The sequence below is a fragment of the Myxine glutinosa genome, chromosome 14 (genome assembly GCF_964187855.1).
Source record: "Myxine glutinosa chromosome 14, kmMyxGlut1.1, whole genome shotgun sequence".
NCBI classification, from domain to species: Eukaryota; Metazoa; Chordata; class Myxini; order Myxiniformes; family Myxinidae; genus Myxine; species Myxine glutinosa.
In genome coordinates, this window is record NC_136274.1 from 7376232 (window position 1) to 7402179 (window position 25948).

The 25948-nt window shown below is 46.8% G+C and overlaps 1 protein-coding gene across 1 annotated transcript in view; it reads left to right on the forward strand.

The window, feature by feature from the left end:
* DNAH10 (dynein axonemal heavy chain 10) overlaps positions 1 to 25948 on the forward strand; it is a 313006-nt gene that overhangs the window by 203260 nt on the left and 83798 nt on the right. Inside the window, exons 39-47 of the mRNA XM_078767939.1 lie at positions 8449 to 8601; positions 8887 to 9075; positions 12923 to 13069; positions 15485 to 15676; positions 19807 to 19925; positions 22302 to 22484; positions 24341 to 24476; positions 24669 to 24770; positions 25553 to 25564. Of these exons, the coding sequence (XP_078624065.1) occupies positions 8449 to 8601; positions 8887 to 9075; positions 12923 to 13069; positions 15485 to 15676; positions 19807 to 19925; positions 22302 to 22484; positions 24341 to 24476; positions 24669 to 24770; positions 25553 to 25564 (1233 nt within the window). The remainder of the gene's footprint in view (positions 1 to 8448; positions 8602 to 8886; positions 9076 to 12922; positions 13070 to 15484; positions 15677 to 19806; positions 19926 to 22301; positions 22485 to 24340; positions 24477 to 24668; positions 24771 to 25552; positions 25565 to 25948) is intronic.

Below are 25948 nucleotides of genomic sequence, written 5' to 3' on the forward strand. Positions count from 1 at the left end.
ACGGGAGAGTGTGTGCGAGAAAGGTGTGTGACCGACAGGTGCATGAGGAAAGAGTGCGCTGTCAGAAGTAAGGAAGAGTGTCCACCTGTGGTGAGTGTTACAGAGGGTGTAACGGGAGAGTGTGCGCGAGAAAGGTGTGTGACGGACAGGTGCATGAGGAAAGAGTGCGCTGTCAGAAGTAAGGAAGAGTGTCCACCTGTGGTGAGTGTTACAGAGGGTGTAACGGGAGAGTGTGCGCGAGAAAGGTGTGTGACGGACAGGTGCATGAGGAAAGAGTGCGCTGTCAAGAGTAAGGGTGAGTGCGCTGTCAGGAATGGAGGTGAAAGTAGTGAGAGTGACATGGAGCGTGAGTTAGTTGTGACAGGTGAGCGAGGATGTACACCTGGGATGGAAGGATGCACACCTGGAATGGTAGAGCGTGAGTGGGAATGCACGCTGGAATTGGTGGTGAGGCACGTGGTTGGGTGTGCGAATGAGGGCACACCTGTGATTGTCACAGAGGAGGTGACCGAGGAGGGGGTGCGAAGCGGTGTATTGGTGAGGTGTGCGAGCAACGAATGTGTGCCAAAGTGTTCGGTGGTCAGGTGTGTGACCAAGGCTGTGAGTGGAATGGGTGTACCTGGGTGTGTAAGGAAGGGTACGAGGAGCATGGGCACAGCTGGATGTGTGAGAAAGGAGCGGGCTTCGGGGTGTAAGCATGCAGGTGAAGCATCGACGTTAGACGGGGTAGAGTTTAGAACGACTTATAGCCGAATCGGGCCCTCGGTGCGTGCCGGGCCTCGCTTTGAACGGCCGCGTCCGTGCTCCACTAGGCGGAGCGGGCGGCTGGATAGGAAGGGTCGTCATGGCGACCACGTTTTGTTGAGACGTGCCGGCAGGTCGAGATCGGGACATTGGATGGCTCCACGCCGAGGTGATGCGTGGGATCTCGGCCCGGGTAAGCCCCCGTCCCTGCCCCGAGTGCCGGACGCATTCAGCCGCTGGCACAAAACAACCAGCATCCATTGCTTGGCTTTACGAAGCCGGGCTTTGGACAGGGATTGGCGCACCGAGAGGTATTAGTGAGTCGACTGGGTGATGAGGTTAGTGTTTTGGACCCAAAATTAGAGAAAAACAAAATTTGATGATTGGCAAGGGATTGGCAGTAGTGATTGGCAGATGATGGGCAGTGATTGGCAAATTTTTAATTTGTTGAAATTTGATGTGCAAAATTGGTAGTGAGAGACCCCCGATGTGGTGGGATGGCATCCCTGCCACCCTTCCCATGTGTGGGGCAAAGGAGCAATAGCTTATGGGGTGTATGGCAGTGAAAACTAGCCCGGGTGGGTTAGGATATGGTGTGTAGGGATCTAGAGAAGATGACCTTAGGTGACGATAAGATTAGTTAGTGACTGATACCTGTAGTGGGGACGCAGGTAGATTAGTATGGATGATAATGACGAGGGAGCGCAATAGTTTAAAGGGACGACTGGGAAGCGCAAGTTTCAGAAGGGAGTAGTTAGCTGAGATGATGCCGTGTTTGTGAGAATTGAACAGGTGTGATTGCACAGGTGTGCAACTGGACAGGTGTGTGGAGCAGTGTATGAGTAGTGAGTGTGTGGATCAGCGCGAATGCGCTTGGGGAGAGAAGGGTGCAGGTGGCACCAGGTGTGAGAGCACAGGTGTGCAAGTACAGGTGTGTGGAGAGAGTTGGAGTAAGTGGTACGGAGTGGTGTGCATGGTGCGAAGGTGTGGATGGGGGAAGAGTGGACCCCCTTTCACGAGTACCCGGGGCGGGTAGTGTAAGTGTTAGGTAGAGGGTACAGGTAAATTGTGGTTGGATATTGGCATCTGTGGTGCGGTTGCAGAATGGTGTTGTGGATGGGTGCATTAGTGTTGTGGAAATGGCTGGGCGTGTAGCCTGTTAGTGTGTGTAGTTGGTTGGGCACTCCACCACTGTGAGGATGTCGGCCAGGTGAGGCCGCAGGTGGGCTCTGGGAGCCGGTAGAGTTGTGGATGGGGCCCGAGGATCCGGAGGATGGACCCGGGTAGCCCAGTGCCAGAGAGGGCACCGAGTGGGGAGAGTGCCAGAGGGCCTTCCCCTGGTAGTTAGGTTAGGGTAAGGAGCAGGTAAGCTCGGAGGCAACTGCAGTGGTGGAGGTGTGCAGGTGGGTAGACCCGCTGGGAGAGGTACACGCCACAGCCCGGAAATTGTGCGAGGGCACCGGGAGATGAATCGGGGGAGTGAGACCCCAAATTGAAAAGCACCACAGTTTGGCCAATGGGAATTGGTTTTTAGAACCCATAGTGTAAGAGGGCCAATGGTTTGGCCGGAGAGAGACCCCGGGTAGTGTAAAGTTGTAAAGTCATTTAGGAAATAGTTAGGATTGATGAACCTGTCGCACCATACGCAGCCACTTACCTGTGGTGATGATGATGACTCCACACCTGTGTTTTCTTTGTTTGTTGCAGGAAATGAGATTGCTGTGAGGATTTGTGAGACGCATCACGACGTGGATGAGACATTGGGGTGATTCCATCTCTCCCTCCCTAGGAGGGACTGATGATGAATTGGTAATGGCAAATTTTGATGTTGAGTTGAAAATGGCAAATTTTGATGAGAGTTGGAAATGGCAAATTTGATTGGTTAGGAGGGAGAGAAGACGAATTTGGTTTATGGGAGGAACGGGGAAGACAGTAGGGATGTTTGTTGATTTGTAAAGTAGATGTTTATGGGAAGTGTTGTGTTTTGTGGATACAGTAAGGGGTAAGGGGGGGGCCATGTAGGTTACCTGGTGGGGGGGGGGGCGTACGATAGGAACGTACCTGTCTCACCTGGTTCCCATGTGCCCCCAGTGTGCATTACCTTATATTGCGTGCACTTTTGCGCCCTTACCACCTTACTCACTTGTTTCTTCTTTTGTCTCCCACCTCCGAGGATCTGGCTTTGGGGTAGAGAGAGAGGAGAGAGAGGTGCTGGCTGCGCAGTTGTGGGCCTGCACTTTCGCTGTTTGCTGCCGGGATCGATACACCATATGGACCGCAATGTTTGTGGCCACCCACAATGGACCGCAGTTCGTTTGCGGCCAAGCACCACCCGGGGATGGACCTATGGATCAACGTGGCACCTATGCCATACAGGTGAACCACTAATAGTTAACACCACCAAGTGCACCACAAGAAGAGCAAGAGACACCTGCAGGGTTAGGGGTTGTCGAATTTATTTTTATTCCAATGAACAATGGTGACTGCACCGATTGGTGGTGGGGTGGTGCTTTTGATGCTGGGAAAGGGTGCTCTGCACGTTATTAAAGGCCGTCGGCCACAGAGCACTCGTGGGTTGGTGTATCGATGTTGGCAAGCGCGCTCTCTCTATGCATAACATCTGCATGTGTTCCTCCAAAAACAGGTCCTGGATCGTAGTGTAGATATCAGCGTAATCGTGCAAATAATGCTCCCTACCGGCTGTATGTGTAGTTTGCGAATTCTTTCCGGATTCGGTTATCCTGTGGGTGTGTTTCTGTGAGGAGAAGGGTGCAACGTCGCAGGGGGACATATTTACTCATTTGTGAATATCTGTAAAACTGTCGCACTCAGGGTAGAGTTAATAGTAGAGGGAACTACATTGCGTGCCACACTAAAGTAGGTAAAAATTTATCGGGTCGGGACGCCCCGAGGGTAGAGAAGGGTGCAATGTTGCGAATATGGAATTTGGCCTCCATATCCGCTTGTAAATATTCCCCTATTTTCTCCAATACTCCCCAACTTTCCCCAATCCCCCATTCCCTAGTCCCATTGCATGTAAACAACAATCAGTAGAGCCGACCTTCCCCTTATTCCCCCATTAAATGTCGTGCCCAGGTCCACCGCACCACACGTAGCCAACTTTCGGACATCTTCCTAGTTATTCTTAATCTATGTCAGTTAAGGCCTCGTTTCCATTAATTACGACTCTTCGTTGCACCAGAATGTGATTATATGGCATCAGTAGTGAGTTTAGGACCTTTCCCATACCTCCTCCCATCTTCTTCCCCAAACAACAACAATAACAACAACTACAACAACAATTACAACTACAACTACGACTACAACAACAGAGGGGCGGGGAGTGTGCGTCCTCACACCGGCTCGGTTACCCGCCATGACCATACGCTCCACGGCGTTACCCCGAAGGGGCTGGCTGTCAGCTCCTCGTCAGGGGCGGAGCCAGTAACCCCCCCACGCACCCAATGAGAAGCAACGTGCCGATTCCATCTGGTGCGGAGCTAACGAGCCGAGGGCGTGTCACTCCCCGCCGGATATACGTGGCCCCGCGCCGGATGTGACGTGAGATGCGCCTGAACTACGGAGAGCAGAGGAAGCCACCGCCACCCCCAGCGCGACGATACCTCCCCGCATCTTTGGACCGGACCGTACTGGACCCTGTCCTTGAGCCAAGAGTGCACCTTGAGCCATCGATACCCGCTGTCCTTTCCATCAACCCCCGTGTGAGTCAGCTTTGTCCCGTTTATCTGTCGTCTGTTGGGAATAATATAAGATTGTGTCTAAGTGCTTGTCTTTCTATGCTGTCCCTCTTGTAGTTGTAATCTAACCTTCCGCCTTAATATAACCTCCTCCGGAGGTCTTGAGAACTGAACCCCTGGTGTCGTATTGTGTTATTGTAATCCAGCCGGGTGTCTTCTTTTTCTTATTGAGCCAGCATCGCGCGACTAGTCAACGTTCGGGCACAATCGGGTAACTTGTGCAGACGTGGTCATACCATAAAACCGCTCGGTAAATAACATCCAAGCCACGTCTGTAACAATATGTTACCGCTTGTCCGCTTCCTCCTTGCTCACAAGCAGCGCGCGTAACGCCGCGCTTTAGTACCACCAATATTTCCTTAATCAATAACTCACAGGTCTCCAACGTGAGTGAACTGTAACATTCCCCAAAGTCTCAGTGTCACGACACAAGGCCAAAGTCGATCCCCGCTCTGGCGATCAACACGAAAAGGTCGTACTGAGACATGAACCCAGGTCGGTCGACAGGCAAAGCTGCAGAAGAGCCGCTTGGTCAGAGGTCGGGCCGGTCCGGTAATGGTTCACCCAAAAGGTGAGGGGAAACTCACACCTTCCATTCACCCGACAATGAAGCTGACATGAACAATCAGCGGTTCCCACGCTGAGGTCGCTCCGGGAAAACCCACGACACACACGTGGAACAGGGCGAAGGGATAATACAAGGTGAAATGGCGGATCGGCCAATAATGGAGGCGTCAGCCTGCTCTCCAATGATGATTCACTCTCAAAACCAAAACCCGTCACGCAGGTTTATTTGCAACAGCAATAACGACACTGTGACGGGAATCCCTTTCCCGGGGAAACCAACATTCGCTCGCGACCAATGTCCTCAAGGTCCGCTCGCCACCACGAAGCAGATAAGCCTTGCTTCTCCGATCTCTCTCAATCCTATCGCCTGCCTCTTCTTCTTCTTCTTCCGGTTTATTCTTCACCCATTTCGTTTTTCTTCTGAAACACTATTTTTACCTTTGGAGACAGTTATCTCCATTTCACACCGAAACCGTAACAATAATAGTACCTGAAAGTAAAAATGTTTCAAGTAGATGAAAACCACAAAGACGGAAGTGACAAGTCCGTAACACTTGGCACAAAAACAATGCATGATGGTGCGCATATGCACGTCATTTTGTTTCACCATGCGATCCAAGATGTCCGACAGGCGGCCATTTTAGTTATAAGACCCGATATTGAGCACGTCCTCAACCATTTCTCGGACATGCATTTAACGATCTTGTTCAATCTTGGCACATATATAATGAATGATGCACACATATAATGAATGATGCACACATATAATGAACGATGCACACATATAATGAATGATGCACACATATAATGAATGATGCACACATATAATGAATGATGCACACATATAATGAATGATGCACAGAGATAATGAATGATGCACACATATAATGAATGATGCACACATATAATGAATGATGCACACATATAATGAATGATGCACACATATAATGAATAATGCACACATATAATGAATGATGCACACATATAATGAACGATGCACACATATAATGAATGATGCACACATATAATGAATGATGCACACATATAATGAATGATGCACACATATAATGAATGATGCACACATATAATGAATGATGCACACATATAATGAATGATGCACACATATAATGAATGATGCACACATATAATGAATGATGCACACATATAATGAATGATGCACACATATAATGAATGATGCACACATATAATGAATGATGCACACATATAATGACACATATAATGAACACATATAATGAATGATGCACACATATATTGAATGATGCACACATATAATGAATAATGCACACATATCATGAACGATGCACACATATAATGAATGATGCACACATATAATGAATGATGCACACATATAATGAATGATGCACACATATAATGAATGATGCACACATATAATGAATGATGCACACATATAATGAATGATGCACACATATAATGAATGATGCACACATATAATGAATGATGCACACATATAATGAATGATGCACACATATAATGAATGATGCACACATATAATGACACATATAATGAACACATCTATCTATAATTCCAGTAATCTCTGTGTGTGTGTGTGTGTGTCTGTGTGTGTGTGTGTGTGTGTCTGTGTGTGTGTGTGTTTGTCTGTGACCGCTGTTTCTCGACAACCACGGGTCCGATATACTTTAAACTTGCCAGGTATATTGCTGGGGACCCGAGGATGTGCCTTTTCAAGGTTTCATATTAATCGGACAATTACTTACCGAGCTATGTCCAAAAAACGATTCAACCAATCAGAGAGCAGCGAGCTATCGCGTGTGCCGAACGTGGCGAACACACTCTGCCTCGGACGGCACATTTGAGAGCGTATTCATTTATTTCACGTTGGCAAACTATGTTGCCGCTATGTTGGCGTTAAACTATGTTTTAAAACTAATTAAAACCATTTCATGTAAATAGAGGGGGGGGGGGGATTGTCACTGTACTCGCAAGCCGTTCGCCGTTCGCTTTGGCGTTGCGAATGGACCAAAACATTTCATGTAAATAGAGAGGGGGGGTTCTGTGGTCGTTACTGCCACGTGGTTTCAAAGTTTTTTTTTGTTGTTGTTGTTTGCACGCATGTTTTTTTGCACCCACGTACGGGCACGCCCTAGTATAATGAATGATGCACACATATATTGAATGATGCACACATATAATGAATAATGCACACATATCATGAACGATGCACACATATAATGAATGATGCACACATATAATGAATGATGCACACATATAATGAATGATGCACACATATAATGAATGATGCACACATATAATGAATGATGCACACATATAATGAATGATGCACACATATAATGAATGATGCACACATATAATGAATGATGCACACATATAATGACACATATAACTATCTATAATTCCAGTAATCTCTGTGTGTGTGTCTGTGTGTGTGTGTGTGTGTTTGTCTGTGACCGCTGTTTCTCGACAACTACCGGTCCGATATACTTGAAACTTGCCAGGTATATTGCTGGGGACCCGAGGATGTGCCTTTTCAAGGTTTGAAATTAATCGGACAAGTGGTTCCCAAGGTATGGTCACCGTACTCGCAAGCCGTTCGCTTTGGCTTTGCGAATGGACCAAACCATTTCATGTAAATAGAGGGGGGGGGTTGTCACCGTACTCGCAAGCCGTTCGCTTTGGCTTGCGAATGGACCAAACCATTTCATGTAAATAGAGGGGGGGATTGTCACCGTACTCGCAAGCCGTTCGCTTTGGCTTTGCGAATGGACCAAACCATTTCATGTAAATAGAGGGGGGGGTTCTGTGGTCGTTACTGCCACGTGGTTTCAAAGTTGTTTTTTTTTTGTTGTTGTTTGCACGCATGTTTTTTTGCACCCACGTACGGGCACGCCCTAGTATAATGAACACATATAATGAATGATGCACACATATATTGAATGATGCACACATATAATGAATAATGCACACATATCATGAACGATGCACACATATAATGAATGATGCACACATATAATGAATGATGCACACATATAATCAAAATGCACGTCATTTTGTTTTGAGATCAGATCCAAGATGGCTGACTGACGGCTATTTGGTTACTTAAACGTGTCTACAACCATTTATTGGATATGAACGATCCGATTTTGTTCAAACTTGGTACAAAGACAACACATGAGAGTTTACATATGCAGAAGATTTTGTTTTGTAATCTGACCAAAGATGGCTGACTGGCGGCCTTTAACTCCTTACACCAAAATTGATAAAACCACGGGGGCTGTGACATATTATATATTTTTCTCCTTGTTTAAAATGGGGTTGTGTGACTGCACATATACGTCCTGCATTACCTGCTATACCACAGGCCATAGGAAAGGTGTTATCCGGCCTGGCACAGAGTGGAGCTTGGGGCTGTTTTGACGAGTTCAACCGCATTGAGGCGTCGGTTCTATCCGTCATAACCGCTCAGATACAGAGAATCCACAGTGCGCTCCACCTGCAGCTTGCACGCTTCCAGGTGATTTTCCACCAGTCGTGTGTGCGTGTCTGCATTTGCTCATGATATGACATTTCAAACACCACTTCGGACCATTGGTGCTGCATTTCCTGCATTTGCTTCTGCTCCTCTTTTCTAATTGGTAGTTATTTCATTTACTGAGGGCAGAATTGCACAGATAACCTTTGGTGTCTGTGACGTCATTGTACCAGTCAGACAATGTACGAAAAGAGGCTATTGAGGTCGTCTTGTGATGATCATCCAGGGATATTGTCATGTTACCCACATCTTACCTTTCTCTTTTAGTTTGAGGGCTGTGACGTAGCACTGGACAAACAAGTGGGCATTTTCATCACCATGAACCCGGGTTACGCGGGTCGTACTGAGCTGCCGGAGTCTTTGAAGTCCCTCTTTCGACCTGTCGTCGTCATGATTCCTGACCTTCAACAGATTTGTCAGATCATGCTATTCTCGCAAGGCTTCCTGAGGGCCAAGGTGAGTCTTCGTGTCCTTCCAAGGTCCAATAATGAGCGTTTCAACATTGACACCAATAATCACAAGGTACAGTTTAGAATACCATGCCGGGAAATAAGTAATCATAAAGTTAACCTGAAGTCATAAAGTTAACCTGTAGTCATAAAGGTAACCTGCACTCATAAGATTAACCTGTAATCATAAGGTTAACCTGTAACCACGACACAGCTGACTCTGCACGGCTACACAGCTGACTGTACAGCAAACAGCTACACAGCTGACTCCGCACGTGAAAAATCTGAATGCCTCAACTCTGTGTTTGCCTCTAAATTTTGTGTCCCAAACCCATCCCTCTCTGTACCCACCGTACCCAGTCATACCCAGCTGCACCTGGACTCTGTGTCCTTTCCTCCTGACAAGGTGGAAAAGTTTCTGCCAACCCTCGACTCTGATTCTGCAACTGGACCTGACGGCATCTTTCACTCCCTCTCTCTGTTCTCTTCACCATCTCTTTTGCTCAAGGTCATCTGCCATCAGCTTGGAAATCAGCCAACATCACTGCTTTACACAAAAAAGGTGCAAAAACAGATCCTTGCAACTACAGACCAATCAGCCTTCTCCCAATTATCAGCAAAGTCATGGAATCCATCATTGCTTCCGATATCAAATCTTTCCTCTTCTCCAATGGCTTGATCTCTGATCATCAATTTGGTTTCAGACCAGGTCACTCTATTCTGGACATGCTGCTTCTGCTGTCTCAACAATGGATGAAGGTCCTCAATGTCAAACAGGAAATTAGAGCTGTCTCCCTTGACATATCACGTACCTTCGATATGGTCTGGCACCCCGCTCTGCTCACCAAACTCTCCTCCTATGGTATTCATGGAAATCTCCACCGATGGCTGGCGGACTTCCTCTCCAGTCGTAGTCATCGTGTGGCCCAGAATGGGTTTCTCTCATCCCCCCCTTCCTGTTCAGGCTGGAGTTCCCCAAGGCAGTGTTCTGGGCCCTGTGCTTTTTCTGGTCTTCATCAATGATCTCTCTGACTCTCTTGAAAAACCTCTCTACCTCTTTGCTGATGATTCCACTCTGCCACTCCATTCCTCAACGCTCAGATCGGCAGTCTGCAGCCTCCTCACTCTGCAGACCTGTACAAAATCACAGACTGGTCAAACAAGTGGAACATGTCTTTCAATCCTGACAAATCTCACACTCTTACTATGTCTTTCCGAAAAGACCGACTGGATATCCCTCCCATCCACTTTCTGAATAATCCTCTCCAAGAAGTTCTGTCACTCAAGCTTTTGGGTCTCACCATCTGCCATGATCTTTCCTGGGAAAACCACATTTCAAATCTGGCCTCCAAAGCCTGTCACCGACTGGGAATCCTCCGTCGTGCGAAGTCCTTCCTTTGTGCACCTGAGCTCCTCACCACATACAAGGCTTTCATCTGAAGCTCAATGGAATACTGCTCTCCCCTCTGGGCCGGTGATCCTGCCTCTCACCTAGCTCGGCTTCACGCTGTTGAAACCAAAGCTTTCAGAATCATTGGAATCTCCCGCGATGAAGCTAACTCCGAGTGCCTTTCACTTACTCACCGCAGGCAGGTTGGTGGTCTTTCTGTCTTCTACCGACTCCTCTCCGGCCTTGGTCCCCCAGCTCTCTCTGGGCTCTGTCCCCCAAATATTCCTAAAGGTCGCACAAGATCTGCCTGCAACCCTCTTATGGTTAAACTGCCAAAATCAAGACTCTCTGCTCACCTTCACTCTTTCATTCCTCTTTTCTCCCACCTCTGGAACAAACTCCCTCACTCTCTTCAATCCCACTCCTCCCTCCAGGTCTTTAAAACAGCTGTTCACCACCATCTCTTATCTTCCCCCATCCAAAACCTTGATCTTTTCTACCCCCGCTAATTTCACCCCAGATCCACTTTTTTGAAATACCAACTTCTTTCCTGGAAGTCCTTGCAGTGTCCTTTTGTTTTATACTTCCCCCACCCCCCCCCCCCTTTTCCCAAGCCTCCTCCCCCCAAGCCCTCTCCCTCCCACAGATCTCCCGATGTCCCTGCTCTCAAATGTTGTGTTTGTGCTTCCCCTTCTCTCCCCATCTTGTCTTCCGCTCCCCTTGTTATATACTTTGTGTGTCTATTTGATTTTTTTGTGTGATTAGTGTTAGCTCTTTCACGAGCCTCGATCCTGTATACAAAAAAAACCCCCAAAAAACATAATGTTTAACCTGTAATCATAAAGTTCATGTGTAATCAAAAAGTTATCCTGTAGTAGTATAGTTAACCTGTAGTCATAAAGTTAATCTGTAATCATAAAGTTAATGTGTAATTGTAAGGTTAACCTGTAGTCATAAAATTAACCTGTAGTCATAAAGTTAATCTGTAACCATAAGGTTAAACTTTAATCATAAAGTTAACCTGTAGTCAAAAGGTTAACCTGCAGTCATAAAGCTAACTTGTAAATGTATGGTTAACCTGTAGTCATGAAGTTAACCTGTAGTCATAAACTTAATCTGTAATCATAAAGTTAATGTGTAATTGTAAGGTTAACCTGTAGTCATAAAATTAACCTGTAGTCATAAAGTTAATCTGTAACCATAAGGTTAAACTTTAATCATAAAGTTAACCTGTAGTCAAAAGGTTAACCTGCAGTCATAAAGCTAACCTGTAATTGTATGGTTAACCTGGAGTCATAAAGTTAACCTGTAGTCATAAAGTTAATCTGTAGTCATAATGTTAACCTGTAATCATAAAGTTAACCTGTAATCAGAAATTTAACCTGTAGTCAAAAGGTTAACCTGCAGTCATAAAGCTAACCTGTAATTGTATGGTTAACCTGCAGTCATAAAGTTAACCTGTAGTCATGAAGTTAACCTGTAGTCATAAAGTAAATCTGCAATCATAAATTTAACCTGTAGTCATAAGGTTAACCTGTAATCATAAGGTTAACCTGTAATCATAAGGTTAACTGTAATCATTAGGTTAACCTGTAATCATAAGGTTAACCTGTAATCATACGGTAAACCTGTAATCATTAGGTTAACCTGTAATCATAAGGTTAACCTGTAATCATTAGGTTAACCTGTAATCATAAGGTTAACCTGTAATCATAAGGTTAACCTGTAGTCATAAAGTTAATGTGTAATCAAAAAGTTATCCTGTAGTAGTATAGTTAACCTGTAATCATAAGGTTAACCTGTAATCATTAGGTTAACCTGTAGTCATAAAGTTAACCTGTAATCATAAGGTTAACCTGTAATCATAAGGTTAACCTGTAATCATTAGGTTAACCTGTAATCATTAGGTTAACCAATAGTCATAAAGTTAATCTGTAATCATTAGGTTAACCTGTAATCATAAGGTTAACCTGTAATCATAAGGTTAACCTGTAATCATTAGGTTAACCAATAGTCATAAAGTTAATCTGTAATCATTAGGTTAACCTGTAATCATAAGGGTAACCTGTAATCATAAGGTTAACCTGTAGTCATAAAGTTAATGTGTAATCAAAAAGTTATCCTGTAGTAGTATAGTTAACCTGTAATCATAAGGTTAACCTGTAATCATTAGGTTAACCTGTAGTCATAAAGTTAACCTGTAATCATAAGGTTAACCTGTAATCATAAGGTTAACCTGTAATCATAAGGTTAACCTGTAAGCATTAGGTTAACCAATAGTCATAAAGTTAATCTGTAGTCATGACGTTAACCTGTAATCATAAGGTTAACCTGTAATCATAAAGCTAACCTGTAATCATAAGGTTAACCTGTAGTTATCAAGTTAACCTGTAATCAGGTTTCAGTGGTATAGTGCTTTAGTTGAGCAATGTTTGTCTTGTTTCATCTTTGACCCATTCCGCAGCCTTTGGCTCAGAAAATGACGGTTCTGTATCGTCTTGCACGGAAGCAACTCAGCCAGCAGCACCACTATGACTTTGGTCTTCGGGCAATCAAGGCCGTTCTCCTTATGTCTGGTGAACTGAAACGAAGTTGTCCAGGGCTCCCAGAGGTGAGAGTGACAATGTACTTCCCAAAGATAGATGCCATTTTATTAATTCAATTTTACATATGCCAGCCACATCTTGAGGAAGATGTACTTCCTCCCTTGTAATTGGTCTATGGGAGCAGGGAAGGGAGGGTTAAAGTTTTTCCCAAAGGACCCAAAATTATGGTCCTGCTCAACAAGACTTGGAACACATGCTCGACCTTTTCTATTTCTTTTCCAGTCAAAAGAACGTATTTTTCCCCATAGATTAATTCATTTATTTGTGTATACAGAGTCGAGGCTCATGGAAGAGTTAGCACATTAAACATGAAAACATGCACAGACACATAAAGCACACAATAAAGGGAGCGGGAGACAAGAGGGGGAGGGAGAGAGGAAAGCACACAAGCACAACATCAGTAGAGAACAGGGACGTCAGTAGATCTGTGGAAGGAGGGGGGCTGGGAGAGGGCGTTGAGGGGTACACGGTATAAAACAAATGAACACGACTAGGAATTTCAGGAAAGAAGTTGGAGATTGAAAGAGGCGGATTTAGGGTATTTTAACGGGGGTAGAAAAGGTCAAGGTTTTGGATGGGGGAAGACAATATATGGTGGTGAATAGCTGTTTTAAAGACCTGGAGGGAGGAGTGGGATTGAAGGGAGTCAGGGAGTTTATTACAGAGGTGGGAGAAAAGAGGAATGAAAGAGTGAAGGTGAGCAGAGAGTCTTGATTTTGGCAATTTCACCAGAAGAGGGTTGCTGGCAAATCGTATGCGTCCTGAAGGAATATTTGGGGGGGCAGAGCACAGACAGAGCTGGGGGAGCAAGGCCGGAGAGGAGTCGGTAGAAGACAGAAAGACCACCAACCTGCCTGTGGTGAGAGAGTGAAGGCCCTCAGAATCAGCTTCATCGCTGGACATTCCAATGATTCTAAAAACTTTGGATTCTACAGCATGAAGCCGACCTACATTAGGTATGAGGCAGGAGCACCAACCCAAAGGGGAGAGCAATATTCCATTGAGCTGCAGATGAAAGCCTTGTATGTGGTGAGGAGCTCAGGTGTGCCAAGAAAGGACCGCACGACGGAGGATGCCCAGTCGGCGACTGGCTTTGGAGGCCAACTTGGAAATGTGATTTTCCCAGGAAAGATCATGGCAGATAGTGAGACCCAAAAGCTTGAGTGACAGAACTTATTAGAGAGGATTGTTGAGAAAGTAGATGTGAGGGTTGTCCAGTCGGTCTTTTCGGAGAGACATCGTAAGAGTGTGAGATTTGTCAGGATTGAAAGAAATGTTCCACTTGTTGGACCAGTCTGATTTTGTCCAGGTCTGCAGAGAGTGAGGAGGCTGCAGAGTGTCGATCTGAGGGATGAGGTATGGAGTGGCAGAGAGTGGAGTCATCAGCAAAGAGATAGAGAGGATTTTCCAGAGAGTCGAAGAGATCATTAATGAAGACCAGAAAAAGCACAGGGCCCAGAACACTATCTTGGAGAACTCCAGCCTGAACAGGAAGGGGAGATGAGAGAAATTCATTCAGGGCCACATGTTGACTACGACTAGAGAGGAAGTCCGCAAGCCATGCTTGGAGATTTCCATGGATACGATAAGAGGAGAGTTTGGTGAGCAGGGCGGGGTGCCAGACCGTATCAAAGGCACATGGAATGACCTTGTCTTAGTCCAACTTAATGATCCGAGATCAAGCCATTGGAGAAGAAGAAGGATTTGATATCCGATGCAATGATGGATTCCCTGACTTTGCTGATAATTGGAATCAGGCTGATTGGTCTGTAGTTGCAAGAATCTGTTTTTGCACCTTTTTGTTTAAAGCGGTGATGTTGGCTGATTTCCAAGATGCTGACAGATGACCTTGAGTAAAAGATAGGGTGAAGAGAACAGAGAGAGGGTGAGATAGGGCGTCAGAGCAGGATTTTAGGACCCGTGGGCTGATGCTGTCTGGTCCAGTTGCAGAATCAGATTCGAGTTTTGACAGAAACTTCTCCACCTTGTCAGGACAGAAAGACACAGTGTCCAGGAGCAGCTGGGTACGACTGGGTACGGTGGGTACAGAGAGAGATGGGTTTGGGGCACAAGATTTTGATGCAAACACAGAGTTGAGGCATTCAGCTTTTTTTACGTGTGGGTTCAGCTGTGTAGCCGTTTAAGGTAAGGGAGGGGATTTTATGGGGAACAAACACCAGAAACATATTTGACCAGATGCCACCAGGATTTGGAGGAAGGATACAGGTTTGAAAGTTCAGTCTTGAGAGTAGAGAGATAATGTTTCCTGGCTCTCCTGAGGGTCGACATTACTGGGTACTGGGTTTCCTGTTGCTATTGAAATAGAAATCATGGATTTGCCTCTGAAACCTTTTGAAAATACAAAAACACTTTGACTGTCCTTGATGTTGCTGACTGGTCGTCATCTGGCTGGGTGGCAGGATGTGTTGTTAGTCCGAGCATTGCGCAACACAAACCTGCCCAAGTTGGTGTTCGAGGATCGGTATCTTTTCCTGGGTCTCGTCTCGGATCTCTTCCCTGGACTGAAGTCTCATCCAGTTCCTCAGCCTGTCTTACAAAGAGCTGCAGAAGAGGCCTTCACACATAATGGCTATGTGCCATTACCTTTCCAGGTGTGTACAGACTCACCTCAATACAATAACTAAGTGCTATAAACGGAAATCAAAACCAAGGTTTGAGTTCAGTTTTACACACACCACCATTTTGTAACACAATCTCCGCAAAATCTTCACTACTTCCTTGCTTTACCAACACACACCAGGGTAATAACGTAATTTAATGCTTCGGAAGACTTTCCGTGTCTCAGATGATTCCAATCATTGTTTACAATTCAAAACCAACACGAATGTTTGGCAGAAGCGTACATGTGCCCATCAACATGGATGCACGTTGGTTTTCCAGGAACTTGTCTCAGATATCCACAAAACCTGCAGGTGTTAATGCATAATTAATCAATTGAAAAATCATGAAGTATAACTCAGGTTGCATGTCAGGTTTATGATCATCATAGTAACAGGGCGGCTCTCTCCGGTTCCTTCTGCAAACTCACCTTTTAATCATCACATAGTTACATCCGGAATCCATGACACAAACTACATTTGGCAGTTGCACTTTTGCCTTTGGAACCTTCTGATCCAGCTTCTGGACAGTCACAGGAAGTATCACTGGTGTCGCTCCAATGATTGGCCATCAAAGCCACCCAAGTCATTTTTGTGAAAATTATTTCAAAACAAAGCAAGTCTGCACTCAGTGTCCATGTTCTCAAGTCTCGCTTTGCCAGTCTTCCTTTTCGGTCGTTTGTCTATTCAGTCTGTCCTCCATTGGCCGCCTCCCATCGGCCTGGAAGTCAGAAAACATCACTGATCCTGTCTACAGGAAGGGTGCAAAACAGATTGTATCAATTACAAACCAGGAAGTGTACTTCCAATAACTATAAGCATGGAATCAATTATTTTGGCTGATGTCAAGTCCTTCATATTTTGAAAGGGCCTCATCTCTGACCATCCCTTTGGATTCCATCCTGGGCACTCTTTGCTGCACATTCTGTTAGACCAATGGTTGGAGGCCCTAACTCAATCAATAGGACAGAGCAGTGTCCTTGGACATGTCTCGTACATTCTACGCCGTCTGGCATCCCGGTTTGCTTGCCAAGCTCTCAGCCTGTGGGCCTACAACTACAAGGCCACATTCTTTCCGACACTTCTGACTTTCTTCAATCGTGCAGTCAATGTGTTGCTGTCAATGGAACCCTCACCTCTCCCAGTGCAAGCTGGAGTTCCCCAAGGAAGTTTATTGGGCCTATTTTTAGATCCTCAGCTACATAAAGGACCGTTCCCGATGCTATGAAGAACCCTCTTCTCCTTTATACAGATTACTCCACACTGTGCCCATACAGTACCACCAACTCACTGTATGGCAGATTGCAGCTGCATAACTCTCTGCTGATCTGGAATTGATTTGATTTTCGTCTTGTAAATGGAGCATGTCCTTCATTCCCCGGAAATCTCACTGTCTCCTGAAGGATCTTCAAACTACCTGACCTATCTTCAGACTTGGCATTTAATATGGAATTTTTTTTTTTTCTTGACTTGGGTTTACTTTCTTCACTCAGTATATCAATCTGGTGAGTTTCTTTTACACTTTGGCGATTTATTTGTTAAAAGAACCATGTCACTGATTGTCTGTCGCAGCAAGAAGTCAACAACAGGATTATATCACAGGTGGCGTGGCAAAATGTACGGACAGGTGCATTTGATGATTGGCTTCACAGTCGGGTATACAAGGGTTGTTGCGTTCTGTATTAGTGGAAAACAACTGCTGCATGTCTCCAAAAGTTATTGCCGCTTCCTCTGGAGATGGTCCGTCAACTCGACAATGCTGTTTGTCATGGAGTGGTGGCTTTACGAAATTACGGCATGAAACAGCGTGCTATTGCTTGGCAGTATGGCATCACTCAAGGTCAGGTGTCAAAGATCCTGAAACGAAATGCTCAGAGGGGTGTCCCTACTCCAATACCGAGGCCAGGACGTCCCCGCAGAACCACAAGGAGGGATGATCGCCAGCTGCACCGGTTAGTCCGCAATGGCCGTACCAAGTCAGCTAATCGGCTTAGGGCTGAGTGGCAGCAACTGACAAATGTGCCTGTATCCAGAAGGCTAGTCAACCAACGACTGGTTCAAGCAGGCTATCGTGCCAGGCGTCCCCTGAGAAAGCCATGCCTGACCAGAGAACACTGCCAGCGCCGATTGCAGTGGGCCAGAGAGCACCGTCAATGGCAGCCAGGACACTGGAATCACATGATCTTCAGTGATGAGTCTAGATTTCTGGTCTATCGTCAAGATGGCCGCGTCCGAGTGCGCAGACAAGTGCATGAAGCCTACAACAAAGATTGTTTAGTGCCAAGAGTCCAAGCTGGAGGTGGTGGGGTGACCGTTTGGGCTGATTTTCATGCAGGGGGCAAAACTGACCTGGTTGTTCTGAATGGAAACCTGAACCAGTTCAAGGACAGGGCCATTCTGGAAGAAACATTGCTTCCATTTGCTCGTGCAGCCTTTCGAGGAAACCTTGTCTTCCAAGATGACAATGCACGGCCTCATCGTGCTCGCATGATCCAACACTTTCTTGCTGACCGTGGTGTAGAGCATATGGAGTGGCCTGCCATGTCCCCGGATATGAATCCCATAGAGAACTTGTGGGCAGAATTAACGCATCAAATCGACCACTTGGACCAGCAGCCGACCTCTGTGCGTGAATTGCAGCAGGCTATTGTCACTGCATGGCAAGCGATTCCTGTCCAAACCTTGGCAAATCTCGTGAACAGCATGCCTCAACGTGCACGTGCGCTCCTAAATGCTCGTGGGAGTTACACGAAGTACTGAACTGTAATTTTACTGTCCGTAATCCCAGTCGTAATTTAACTTTTGTTTTTGTTAAAAAAAATTTTGGCTAATGTGCAAAATAAAGAGATACTTCTGGAAAACGTACAGAGGTTTAACACAGTACTGTCCATGAATTGAGTTCGATATCAGTTTCCATCACTTTCAAGGATCAATTTATTTGTTTCGAAATGTCAAATGTGGTTTTTGTTTCTGTTAAAGGTCACATTAACAAAATCTAGAATAATTTCAACATAATTCCAATTAACTTTTGGTTCTAAGACATCTTGAAAAGTAAGTTCACCCCCACAAAAAAATATTCCATATTAAATGCCAAGTCTGTATTTCCATCGTCAGCCGCTGCAAGAGGTTCCGTCTTTTGAACTTGTACGCCTCACTATCGGGCATGACCTCCACTGGCCAACCACAAAGCAAAGCTTGTCTCCAAAGACAGTGCAGACTGGGCATCTTCCATCGATCCGATTATTTTGGTAGATAATCTGAACTACTTACAGCCGACAGGGCCTTTGTCCATATCTCAATAGATGGATGCATGCGCTTTTCTCGTAACCCTGTCCTGGTTAAATGCCCAAAGATCCAGGCGGATTGCATTCCTGTACTCCTTTGTTCCTTGTCTCTGTCGTCTATGGTAGCACCTTCCATCGGCCCCAACCCCCAGGTCTTCAAGCAGGCAGTGCATCATCACCTCTTGTCATTCGTCATCCTGTCTCATGATCTTTATTACCCCCATTAACCTAACCAAACCCTCTTACTCGCTGGTTTCAGGCCTTGCTCCCATCATTTCTCTCTTCTTTTCCTGTTCATCCATGCCTTGCTGATTGGGCCCAATCGGTGCCCCAATACTCCACTGTCTGCTCAACCTTGTTCTTCCATGAGCTTTGCTCTTGTGGAGAAAAACAAGAACTCGTAACTGGATTTGTTTCAAATTGGGCTTTAAGGATTTTCACATCACATTAAAATCCTGCACCAAATAGGCCTGGTAGGTATCACATGACCTCGATAGCTGCACATCTCAAGCACATTGGTAGCTAGAGGAGAGACTGCGCTCAATTTCAACATTTATACCTGACCCGAAGCTGAAACTGAGAGAAATGCAAGTGTTACTTACATATAACATATAAATCAAACATGATTGGCTTTCCTCACAGAAGGTATCTCTGTGGTTGAATTATAGATGAAGGAGTCACACAGAATACTAGGCCGGATCATGTCACTGAATGGCTTTCTCCAGCTTTTTTCCTCTGTTCTACTAACTCTCGGACTGCGATTCAGGACATTCGTTTATTATCTCTTGGTGTTATTAGTTTACAACAAAAACACGTTATTCATTTATAATGTCTCGGTAGGTGGAAAAGGTCGTCCAGTTGAACGACACAATGGCGACACGCCATGCCACCATGGTGGTGGGACCCACAAGTGGAGGCAAGTCTGTGCTCATAAAAATGCTTTGCCAGGCACAGAACAGGTAAGCACAGGCGAGACTTTCATCTTGTTCCTTATGGATATATTTGGAATGCACAGTGCTTATTGGAGCTCCAAGGTGTTCAGTTCAATTACTCTGGAATCATTTACGATTTTCTATATGGTGAATATTTGTAATATTCTAAGCCTGGTGTTGGCTTTGCGGTTAGGGTGCCGGTTTGGGATCCTAGGATCCTGGGTTCGTTGGTTTAGCGGTTAGGGTGCCGGCTTGGCATCCGAGGAGCATGGGTTCGTTGGCTTAGCGGTTAGGGTGCCGGCTTGGGATCCGAGGATCCTGGGTTCGTTGGCTCAGCGGTTAGGGTGCAGGCTTGGGAACCGAGGATCCTGGGTTCCTTGGCTTAGCAGTTAGGGTGCCGGTTTGGGATCCTAGGATCCTGGGTTCCTTGGATTAGCGGTTAGGGTGCCGGTTTGGGATCCTAGGATCCTGTGTTCCTTGGCTTAGCGGTTAGGGTGCCAGCTTGGGATCCCAGGATCCTGGGTTTGATGGCTTAGCGGTTAGGGTGCCGGCTTGGGATCCGAGGATCCTGGGTTCGTTGGCTTAGCGGTTAGGGTGCAGGCTTGGGATCCTAGGATCCTGGGTTCCTTGGCTTAGTGGTTCGGGTGCCGGCTTGGGATCCGAGGCCTGGATTCGTTGGCTTAGCGGTTAGGGTGCTGGCTTGGGATCCTAGGATCCTGGGTTTGTTGGCTTAGCGGTTCGGGTGCTGGCCTGGGATCCTAGGACCCTGGGTCCGTTGGCTTGGCGGTTAGGGTGCCGGCTTGGGATCCTAGGATCCTGGGTTCGTTGGCTTAGTGGTTAGGGTGCTGGCTTGGGATCCGAGGATCCTGGGTTCCTTGGCTTAGCAGTTCGGGTGCAGGCTTGGGATCCGAGGATCCTGGGTTCCTTGGCTTAGCGGTTAGGGTGCCGGCTTGGGATCCTAAGATCCTGGGTTCCTTGGCTTAGTGGTAAGGGTGCCGGCTTGGGATCCTAGGATCCTGAGTTTGTTGGCTTAGCGGTTCGGGTGCCGGCTTGGGATCCGAGGATCCTGGGTTCGTTGGCTTAGCGGTTAGGATGCCAGCTTGGGATCCTAGGATCCTGGGTTCCTTGGCTTAGTGGTTAGGGTGCCGGCTTGGGATCCTAGGATACTGGGTTCGTTGGCTTAGCGATTAGGGTGCCGGCTTGGGATCCTAGGATCCTGGGTTCGTTGGCTTAGCAGTTCGGGTGCAGGCTTGGGATCCGAGGATCCTGGGTTCCTTGGCTTAGCAGTTCGGGTGCAGGCTTGGGATCCGAGGATCCTGGGTTCCTTGGCTTAGCGGTTAGGGTGCAGGCTTGGGATTCTAGGATCCTGGGTTCCTTGGCTTAGTGGTTCGGGTGCAGGTTTGGGATTCAAGGATCCTGGGTTCATTGGCTTCGTGGTCAGGGTGCAGGCTTGGGATCCTAGGATCCTGGGTTGCTTGGCTTAGTGGTTCGGGTGCAGGTTTGGGATTCTAGGATCCTGGGTTCGTTGGCTTAGTGGTCAGGGTGCAGGCTTGGGATCCTGGGTTCCTTGGCTTAGTGGTTCGGGTGCATGCTTGGGATCCTAGGATCCTGGGTTTGTTGGCTTAGCAGTTCGGGTGCACGCTTGGGATCCTAGGATCCTGGGTTCCTTGGCTTAGCGGTTCGGGTGCAGGCTTGGGATCCTAAGATCCTGGGTTCGTTGGCTTCGCGGTTAGGGTGCCGGCTTGGGATCCTAGGATCCTGGGCTCCTTGGCTTAGCGGTTAGGGTGCCGGCTTGGGATCCTAGGATCCTGGGTTCCTCGGCTTAGTGGTTAGGGTGCCGGCTTGGGATCCTAGGATCCTGGGTTCCTTGGCTTCGTGGTTCGGGTGCAGGTTTGGGATCCTAAGATCCTGGGTTCCTTGGCTGAGTGGTCCGGGTGCATGTTTGGAATCCTAGGATCCTGGGTTCATTGGCTTAGCAGTTAGGGTGCAGGCTTGGAATCCTCGGATCCTGGGTTGGAATCCCAGTCGATCGCTGAATTAACGCCAGGTGGGTTGACTCAGCCTGTCATCCTTCCGAGGTCGGCAAATTGAGCACCAGTTCACTAGTAATTCCCTGTGTGTCGCAAGAGGCGACTTACAGGGTTGGTGGCAGGAAGGGCATCCGGCCATAAAACATTGCTTCAAAAAGGGGACCACGGTGCGCCAAAATGGCCAACCCCCACTCTGCGGGGAAACATGGCCTCTAAAGGTAGTTCTTCATTACTGAAGAAAAGTGTAAAGTTCTGTTACAGATCTCATCTCTAACTCAAATCAAATGCTGACACACTTACCTTAACCTGGTAAAGCTGAACAAGTAGGTTAATGAGCATGCATGTCTTCTCAACCCAAAATGGCCTCCATCAGGCTCGGGATGGACACGAGGCTGCACCTCCTGAACCCTAAGGCAGTGAGTGTCGAAGAGCTTTACGGTGTTCTGGATAAAGATACTCGCGACTGGACTGATGGAATCTTTTCTCGCATCTTCCGAGAGATCAATAGTCCTGTCGAGTTCAAGGAGTCTGGCAGCGATGGCACAGTGAGACGCAGGTGGTATATTCATACCTTCTCACATCAGTATATATGAATGTATATATGAATGTACACCCATGACGAAGAAGCCAGTTGAACCATCGGGGTAACGGCACAAGCATTCCCAAGCAGGCTTTTCTTTGACGATTCAACGAGCCTCATAGTTGTCATCTTCAAGTTTGAAAGAACGCAGGGTTACTAGATTCCGGCCCTAGTGCAGGCCAGCGCAGGGTTACTAGATTCCGGGCCTAGCGCACGGTTACTAGATTCCGGGCATAGTGCAGGCCAGCGCAGGGTTACTAGATTCTGGGCCGAGCGCAGGGTTACTAGATTCCGGGCCTAGCGCAGGCCAGCGCAGGGTTACTAGATTCCGGGCCGAGTGCAGGCCAGCGCAAGGTTACTAGATTCCGGGCCGAGCGCAGGGTTACTAGATTCCGGGCCTAGCGCAGGCCAGCGCAGGGTTACTAGATTCTGGGCCTAGCACAGGGTTACTAGATTGCGGGCCTAGCGCAGGCCAGCGCAGGGTTACTAGATTCCGGGCCTAGCGCAGGGTTACTAGATTCCGGGCCTAGCGCAGGGTTACTAGATTCCGGGCCTAGTGCAGGCCAGCGCAGGGTTACTAGATTCTGGGCCTAGCGCATGCCAGCACAGGGTTACTAGATTCTGGGCCTAGTGCAGGGTTAGGCCTACTAGATTCCAGGCCTAGCGCAGGCCAGCACAGGGTTACTAGATTCTGGGCCTAGCACAGGGCTACTAGATTCCGGGCCTAGTGCAGGCCAGCGCAGGGTTACTAGATTCCGGGCCGAGCGCAGGGTTACTAGATTCCAGGCCTAGCGCAGGGTTACTAGATTCCGGGCCTAGTGCAGGCCAGCGCAGGGTTACTAGATTCCGGGCCTAGCGCATGCCAGCGCAGGGTTACTAGATTCTGGGCCTCGTGCAGGGTTAGGCCTACTAGATTCCGTGCCTAGCGCAGGCCAGCACAGGGTTACTAGATTCTGGGCCTAGCACAGGGCTACTAGATTCCTGGCCTAGCGCAGGATTACTAGATTCCGGGCCTAGCGCAGGGTTACTAGATTCTGGGCCTAGCGCATACCAGCGCAGGGTTACTAGATTCTGGGCCTAGTGCAGGGTTAGGCCGACTAGTTTCCGGGCCTAGTGCAGGCCAGTGCAGGGTTACTAGATTCCGGGCCTAGCGCAGGGTTACTAGATTCCATGCTCGATTGATTCTGGGCCTGTAGGGCTTTCAACATTAGAAAGGAGGTGGTTACGAGTGGATATGATAGAGATGTTTAGGATAATGAAGAGTAAAGACAAAATAAGTGCAGAATCGTTTTACAGCAGAATAGAGGTGTCAATAATACCAGGGGTCATGGCTTTAGGGTAAAGATGAGATTTAGGGATGTCGTAAGGTAGGGGTCTTTCCATCAGAAAACAGTCAGAGAGAATAGAGGACCATGGAATGGTCTCCCGGGAAAAGTTAGTAGGAATAGAGGGGGGTAGATCGGTTTTAATCTGAATTATACAGGTACCAAGAAGCATTGGAGATAGAGGGGTATCGGGATGTTGGCAGGACTTGTAGGTAGCTTGTGTGCGGATGGGTGATGGCGTCTCGTGTTGGTGTGTCACATGCATGATGTGTTGAAAGACCTCCTCCTGCACCAAAGTTCCTTGTTATTCCTTATTTATCCTTGTTGGTCAGAAACCTGATGTGAATATTTGGATACCTGGTTCCACAGGTTGTTCACTGATAGATTATCAAAAACGGTAGCGGGGCTCCTGCAATCCTATCGAGTCACACAATTGTAAACAAGACAACCATGATATTTAGTGACATGATTATCTTTAACATGACATGTGAAATCATTCACCCGCAGGTACGTGCTGTTTGATGGAGACGTTGATACTCTCTGGGTAGAGAACTTGAATTCAGTGATGGATGACAATAAACTGCTCACCCTCCCAAATGGAGAGCGTATCCAGCTCCAGACACATTGTGCCCTTTTGTTTGAGGTGGGACATGTAGCTGGTCATGCGTCTATCATACATACCTCCCTCAAAGGTCCATTCGTTCGGCAGGAAGTCAGGAGGGTGTTGAATTGACCTGGGAATGTAGTCTGGACCATGTGTTTGAATGCTGGAATTGTCTCAGAAGTTATTAAAGCTTAAGTTGCTGTAGTTGTGGAGCAACTATGTTCATCGCAGGTCGGTGACTTACAACATGCTTCGCCGGCCACTGTTTCTCGCTGCGGTGTTGTGTTCATGGATCCCAAGAACCTGCGCTATCGGCCATACTGGCAGCGCTGGGTGTCTCAACAGCAGAGCCTGGTAAACCACATTGCACAACTACCCTGCATGTACCATTGCAATGTTGTCAACGATGACGTGATGCCATCCCAGGTGTTTATGGCGTAACCCGTAGATCAATGTCGTCTGGAACAGCGTTCGTCTGTCCATCCGTTGTATGTATGTATGTATGTCCCTCACAAACGTCCACCAATCAGAGCCGAGGATCTGGTCACATGACGGGGGGGGGGGCAGTGTTTAGTAACCATTACAGTCGCATATTTTACTAAAAGGAAATATAATCTTCTGTGGAACGTTTCGGGTCCAAGCGGGAGTTGTAAGGTAGCTAGGAGGTTTCAGAAATTCCTCAATACACTTATGATTTTGAAATGTGATCGACACGGACCTTGCTCCCAAATCCAGAAGTGAACAGATGATGACGGATCGCTGGTTTAATAATATCTCAATACAATCGTGACTTAACATTATATTTTGATTTTTAATACCTTAATATTAATTTGTGATCTAAATGATGAACGATGATGTTTGGAATGAAAATATGGAGATATTGAGTGTAAAGCAGAATGAGGAAATGATTTATGGGATTCCGTCCATGACATTCATGGATTCCCAATTTGCAGTTTCGCCATTGACTGGATATAGAAACGTTCAGACTGGGTGGGTTTTTTTTTTGTTTTTTTGCTGTTTTTTTATGTAGAAGGCTCCAGGCACAGACTATGTCGTCCTCATCGAGGCCAGGCCAAATAAAAGAGCTGCATTGATAGAAGAGTAAAGAAGGAGAGAATAGTCTAAGAGTTTTTGAGAAAGCAGAGAATCTGCTTTTTGAAAAGGGGAAGATCATAATATAAGTGTTAGGAAATACATGCGAATGTAAAGAGTTCCATAGTTTTGCAGTGGTGGGGAAGAAACAAACATCATAACGACCCACCCTTGAGTTGCCAATGGCCACACAATAATCACGAGATGTAGTGGCTTGTCGAGTATTCCGTGGTCTCGCTAATGGCGGAGGTACACAAGCAGCAAGTTCTTGGGACCAGAAACCGAAGTAATGTCCGTAGAAAAGAGAAAGAGCCAACTTTTTGGCCTAATTTGAGCGGGTCGAGTTTTGAGGTTGGATTGGGAGGGTTGATAAGTCGGATTACTTTGGATTCAATTCTGTCCAGTAAGTATGTGGAGCT